At 44.4% G+C, this 6,677-nt stretch overlaps 1 protein-coding gene across 4 annotated transcripts in view; it reads left to right on the forward strand.

Moving 5' to 3' along the window:
- Nucleotides 1-6,677, forward strand: part of ep300a (EP300 lysine acetyltransferase a) — a 31,499-nt gene that overhangs the window by 21,617 nt on the left and 3,205 nt on the right. For 2 of the 4 annotated variants that reach the window (XM_078280011.1, XM_078280012.1), the window contains exons 20-31: nt 1,136-1,216; nt 2,248-2,304; nt 2,416-2,493; nt 2,618-2,685; nt 3,552-3,702; nt 4,044-4,190; nt 4,302-4,415; nt 4,567-4,732; nt 4,945-5,112; nt 5,289-5,465; nt 5,672-5,953; nt 6,098-6,677. The exon at nt 6,098-6,677 is cut by the window's right edge and continues 3,205 nt beyond it. In XM_078280011.1, the coding sequence (XP_078136137.1) occupies nt 1,136-1,216; nt 2,248-2,304; nt 2,416-2,493; nt 2,618-2,685; nt 3,552-3,702; nt 4,044-4,190; nt 4,302-4,415; nt 4,567-4,732; nt 4,945-5,112; nt 5,289-5,465; nt 5,672-5,953; nt 6,098-6,677 (2,069 nt within the window). The remainder of the gene's footprint in view (nt 1-1,135; nt 1,217-2,247; nt 2,305-2,415; nt 2,494-2,617; nt 2,686-3,551; nt 3,703-4,043; nt 4,191-4,301; nt 4,416-4,566; nt 4,733-4,944; nt 5,113-5,288; nt 5,466-5,671; nt 5,954-6,097) is intronic. The other 2 variants (XM_078280013.1, XM_078280014.1) reach the window with 1 other exon arrangement.

Genomic DNA, 6,677 nt, shown 5'->3' on the forward strand with positions numbered 1-6,677 from the left:
CCCCATCTGATAGATGTTTTTCTGTTTTATTACAGAAAGTGTAGGAAACCATGACCAAAATAGTCATACATGCTGTCATTGTGCTACTTATGAATAGAATTCTAGTGAAAGTTAGTCTTTTCTTTTTTTTTTTTTTGTTTGGCTGGGGACCCCCTGGAACCTCCTCAAGGACCCCTGGGGGTCCTCAGACCCCAATTTGGGAACCACGAGCCTAATGCACTGGCATTTTAACAGTCTGTCCTATCTTCTCACATTCTTGAAGTTGTTCTTGGTGTCATTAAACTATAACTCTATAAATAACACCTCAGCACAGAATGTTTGAAAAAGTATTTGTCAGTGTTTGCAGAAAAGCAAACAAAGCAAAGACTAGTGCTGTTTGTGCTTTTGCATAAACATATATTTTTTTTGAGCACTCCCTTACCACACAGTGAACGGGCATTTTCTTTTAGGAAGAAGCGGCAATAATGCAAAAAATCTTTTTTAAAGTTTTCTTACCGCTCTTTAACATGGTGGTCCGTTCCTTTCAGATTCCTCACAATTTTATTTTTTTTGTTGTTGACCTTACTGGAATGTGAAAGGACTGACTTTAAAATGAACTGCTTGAATGAATGAACAGCTGAGCAGTTGTCTGTGCTTACTTGTTCACATTTGTTCAGTGTCTGTATTATGTCCTGGCTACCACTTCCTGCTCCTGTTGATTGTGCTCCTGCTCTGTTAGCTGTGATGCTGGTTGTTGTTGTTGCTCATCCTCTCATGTCCAAATTGCTAATCTGTGCTTTGCCTCGGCTCTCTGCTGTGTGTCGTCTTGGATGTTTGTCTCGTCTTGTTCCTGGTCCGTTTTTGACCTGTGTCTGTCCTCCCTTCCAATGGCTGTGGCTTGCTTTTGCCTTGAACAACCATGCACTTCCGAAACCCCATTCCCCTCACCCTCACCCCTCAAAACCATGACTGGCTGTTGCGATGACGACTTCCTGCTGTCCTGCGCTCCCACTTCCTGCTTGCTTCGCTTGTGGCACCCTTCCTTGCCCATGTCCCGTACCAATTGGTGACTGCCCTGCCGTGCGCTGTCTGTGATTGACTGACTGTGCTGCGGGGAATGGTGTAGTTCACCAAAATTTGGGCTTGTTGCTAACAGGTACCACTTCTGCGAGAAGTGTTTCAACGAGATCCAGGGAGAGATGGTTTCCCTGGGCGACGACCCCACCCAGCCACAGACGTGAGTATTAGTTCTTTTAATAAGCAAAATACCTCCAGTGTGAAATGCTTGTATCTATTTTAAAAGCGATGACCTCTAGTCATCTTCCAGCCACATTCCTGATAGTTTTAGCTACGTGTTATTTTTTTTTTTACATTTACTTCTACTGCAGGGACAGATGATGTAGCCTGTACTCAACAATTATGTTGTTATTGCTGTATATTGACAATGTCTTCTTGTTCTTCATATTGTCATACTCCGGCTTTATAATAATGTTTGTTTATACAGCTCCGTTTAAGGCCCCGACACACCAACCCGATAATCGCCCGTCGGACAGTCTGGCGAGGTCGGTGACTCAAGTCTGTTCGGTGTGTTCCGGGCCGTCGGCCTTCATTTTGGCCGACCTGACTTGCTGGGTCGGAGGGCGGGTAGTCGGACTCAATGACCAATCTGATTGGTGGAGTGCTAACCCGGAAATGGCGAGCGGGATGAGTGACGGACGCCTCTCAAAATCTGACGAAAATCTTTCAAACTGACCTTTTGTCGTTCTGAAATGAAGACAGATTCAGCAACTGCACGGCCTATTTCTCGCTTAAAATGTTTTCAGAAACAGGTTTCGGTGAACTATTTTTTTGTGAAATACGAGATCGTATTTCATTATTTACAAGCCGTCATTATCGGTCAGCTGGAGAAGCCAGACCCACGTGACGCGTTCGTCATTTCCAGTTTTCATTTTTTGGGCGACAATACAGATTAGCGCCGCCTGCTGTTATGGAGACGTATTACGTCTCCATAACACTCAGGACGCTCAGCACGCTCAGGACGTACGCTGAAGTCGGCGTCACTTCGGTGTGTTCCGAGGCACTTTTTGGACCTCGGGGAGCCGACTGATCAGTCCGACTGCCTTTTCTGCCGACGGTCGGCCGTCGGGTTGGTGTGTCAGGGCCTTTAGAGCAGACGTGCTTCACAACAGAAATACAATAGCAAGTAGAAAACGGAACAAAAGACATGAAATGCAGACCTCAAACTAATACATCTTTAATTCATTTTAGATCGATTAACAAGGAACAGTTTGAGAAGAAGAAGAATGACACACTGGACCCTGAACTGTAAGTTAACTGCTCGCCAAATGTCAAATATTAGCATTTGGGAAAAGAAGTTTGAACCAAATTTGTATCAAGGACTGAAGTATGTAATTTCTCTCCGTCCCTCTTTTTCAGGCTTGTTGAATGTATGGACTGTGGGCGCAGGATGCATCAGATTTGTGTCTTGCACCATGAAACAATCTGGCCATCGGGGTGAGCAGAGATTTCTAATTCCAGTCTTTCTCAAGGTTCATGTGGATGATGTCATTCGCTAAATATAGTTTTAATTTTTTTTTATTTTTATATATATAATTAAGCTGACTCAACATCTTTTCAGTTTTGTGTGTGACGGCTGCTTAAAGAAGACAAACAAGACCAGGAAAGAGAACAAGTATTCTGCCAAAAGTAAGTGGCAATGTCCTGTCCCATTTTCTCCTGATGTTCTGTTTTATGCTTGGATACCACTGTCATACAGGAAACCAGGTGTACTGAACGTGTCTTCAACCCTCATTTGACCTATTCATATGAGACTGCTGTCACACATTAATCCCATGTTGGTCAATGTCACTTATATACATATTTGGATTAAACAGAATTCTAAAAGCAGGTTTCTCATAGCTTATTTCCTCCCTGTTGTTTTTAGCAGCTGTCAAATTTCAAGTTTATTTCATTTATATAGCACTTTTAAAGCAAACAAGTTTGACCCAAAGTGCCTCATAAAGACAAAAAAAAACAAAAACATATGCATACAAGCATAAAACACACAGATATGCATATATAAATACATGTGGTGGAAATATAAGAAGATTTAAAGGTGAAGTAGGTAAGACTTCTAAAACTAACTTTCTGTCATATTTGCTGAAACTGACCCTATGTTCCAGTAGAACTACATGAAGCAGGTCATTAAAAAAAATAAATCCAGCTCCTCTGTCACCACCTACAGCCTGTAGTGTGATTTGCAAAAATCCACCGCTCCCTGTTCAGATGCACCAATCAGGGCCGGGGGGGGGGGTGTCTAACTGCGTGTCAATCACTGCTCATGCACACACATTCATTCTCCATTGTGGGGAGAGGGGCTTGGGAGACCGTTTGGGCTTTAGCAGAAAGGGGGGAGGGACTGAGAAGTTGTCGATGTCCTGGATCTTCACAATCCTACCTACAGCACCTTTTAAATAGAACCACAAATTGAAAGTCATGAAATGCAGGTTAAAACGGGAAGAAAAAAAGTGAACCATACTAAAGTGAAGAATGCTTTGCTCTCGCCCACTCAGGGTTGCCCCAGACAAAGCTAGGCTGTTACCTAGAGGCAAGGGTGAATGACTTCCTGAAGCGCCAGCCCCACACGGACGCCGGAGAAGTCTTCATTCGCGTCGTCCACGTCTCTGACAAAGTGGTGGAGGTCAAACCAGGCATGAAGTCCAGGTACAAGAACAAGACACGTTGGAGTTGGAGATGCGTGCCTAGTTTGCTTACAACCACATTTTTGTGTCCAGACAGATTTTGCAAATTGCAATCGAATGGAACCTCACAGCAAGGTTAAGCCTGTGTCATCATCAATCATGAAACGTGGCTGCTGTATTTAAAAAATAAAAAAAGTTATATGTAAATGTGGAAGTACTCGGATAAAATCTTTTCAGTTTGTCCTGTGTTCTCATTTTAATCAAGTCAGAGTCATTGGCTATTTTCTGAATGCTGATATATTTTCTGTTTCTCTATTTTATAGTAGGTAAGTTTGTTTTATGTTTTATTTTTTTTGTCTACAGATTTGTGGACAGTGGAGAGATGTCGGAGTCTTTTCCATACAGAACAAAAGCCCTTTTTGCGTTCGAGGACATTGACGGATCAGACGTCTGCTTCTTTGGTATGCATGTTCAAGAGTACGGATCCGACTGCCCTCAGCCCAACCAGAGGTAAGGACATCACCATATTAGAAACAAATGAAATGCTCTTTTTAAAAGATCAATTTTAAATTACATTTCAGCTGTTGTGATATAGCAGTATTTCCTCTTTCACCCACTCAGGCGAGTATACATCTCCTACTTGGACAGTGTACACTTCTTCCGGCCTCGCTCTCTAAGAACAGCAGTCTACCATGAAGTCCTCATCGGCTACTTGGAATATGTCCGGAAGTTGGGGTGAGTGCCCCTACTCACAGATGACGTTTATTTTGGACGCGAGTATCTGAATGCTTATGCAGTTTTTATTCTGACTTTTCCTATCACAAAGCTTACTTTAGTCTGTAAAATATTTCTGCTTATGCGGTCTCTCTCATATCGTATCCCTCAGCTACACCACTGGGCACATCTGGGCCTGCCCACCTAGTGAAGGGGACGACTACATCTTCCACTGTCACCCTGCAGATCAGAAGATCCCAAAGCCCAAACGACTCCAAGAGTGGTACAAGAAGATGTTAGACAAAGCTGTGGCAGAGCGGATAGTGCACGATTACAAGGTATCATCTTTTTTTATTTTTATTTTTTTATTATGTGTTGGGGGAATGTCCTTTTCTTTTACAATTGTACTTTTCTAACCCCCAGTATGTGTAGCACAGCAATAAAGATCAACCTCAGCGGACATACGTGTAACAGTATAGCTGATAGTAATAACTGATTTGGATACAATCCGTACAAAACACTAACTGTTCCTTCCAATTTACCCCAAAAGGATGTCTTCAAGCAGGCGACAGAGGATCGTTTGACCAGCGCCAAAGAGTTGCCTTACTTTGAGGGCGACTTTTGGCCCAATGTGCTGGAGGAGAGCATCAAAGAGCTGGAGCAGGAGGAGGAGGAAAGGAAAAGGGAGGAGAACAGCACTTCCAATGAGAGTATTGATGTAAGAATGCTATGATCAACAATGGTCCTGAAGAGTTGAGATATACAGTATGGTTCTGTGTGGGGGAGGGGTGAAAGAAAGGTTGGCATTTTGAAGAAGGGTTTTTCTCATCAATATGTAATCCCTCGAGCTTGTTAATCAGGTGATCACTGATATCCCCCTTCTTTCTTGTACAGGACACAAAAGGTGACAGTAAAAATGCAAAGAAGAAGAACAACAAGAAGACGAGTAAGAACAAGAGCAGCCTTAGCCGAGCCAATAAGAAAAAGCCGGGGATGCCCAATGTCTCAAATGACCTTTCACAGAAACTCTATGCCACTATGGAAAAACACAAGGAGGTATGGAACAACATGGTAAAAAAAGAAAGATATATATATATATCACTAATAACTATTGAAATACCTGCATCTTATCACTTTCAAGCAACTTGCTGAAAGAGTGGGATGAGTGGACTAGAATAAAGCTCAGTTATTGAAGAGTGTCTGGATTTAAAGTTGAATTGGTTTTGAAAGACCGCATTTGTCCCTCATGTGTTTGCCCCTCTTTTTTTCTGTCCTAGGTGTTCTTTGTGATCCGGCTTATCGCAGCACCCATGGCAAATGCCTTGCCCCCTATTGTAGACCCAGATCCCCTGATGGCATGTGACCTCATGGACGGCCGCGACGCCTTCCTGACATTGGCCCGGGACAAACACCTGGAGTTCAGCTCCCTGAGGAGGTCCCTGTGGAGCTCCATGTGCATGTTGGTAGAGTTGCATAACCAAAGCCAGGACCGCTTCGTCTACACGTGTAATGAGTGCAAGCACCACGTGGAGACTCGTTTCCACTGTACCGTCTGCGAGGTGAGTTGGGGAAGGCTTGTTTTGTGGTAACTAGTGATGACAAAAGAAAATATGTTCGTTATTGGATTTGTGACGTTAATGTAAAGCCTGCTACATGTTGCGTCTTAACATTTTTTTAACTGTCATTCATGTCATGCCTCACAGGATTACGACCTCTGCATCACGTGTTACAACACTAAGGGCCACGTGCACAAGATGGAGAAGTTAGGCCTCGGTTTGGATGACGAGAGCAGCAACCAGGCTGCCGCAACCACTCAGAGCCCTGGAGACTCTCGACGCCTTAGCATCCAGCGCTGCATCCAGTCCCTCGTCCACGCCTGTCAGTGTCGAAACGCAAACTGCTCTCTGCCGTCCTGCCAGAAGATGAAACGCGTCGTTCAACACACGAAAAGCTGCAAGAGAAAAACAAACGGTGGCTGCCCCATCTGCAAGCAGCTTATCGCGTTGTGTTGCTACCACGCTAAGCACTGTCAGGAGAACAAGTGCCCAGTTCCGTTCTGCCTAAACATCAAGCACAAGCTCCGGCAGCAGCAGCTGCAGCACAGGCTCCAGCAAGCCCAGATGCTAAGAAGGAGGATGGCCAGCATGCAGAGAGTGGGTCAGCCCGCTCCTGGAGGAGCTCCCGGGGGCAATGGCCTGCCTTCTCCAGGAGCCAACAATGGAGGAACTGCTCCTGGTACCCCTACGTCTGTGGGCACGCAGCCTCCTACCCCACAGACACCCA

The sequence above is a fragment of the Sander vitreus genome, chromosome 21, assembly GCF_031162955.1.
Source record: "Sander vitreus isolate 19-12246 chromosome 21, sanVit1, whole genome shotgun sequence".
Taxonomy (NCBI): Eukaryota; Metazoa; Chordata; class Actinopteri; order Perciformes; family Percidae; genus Sander; species Sander vitreus.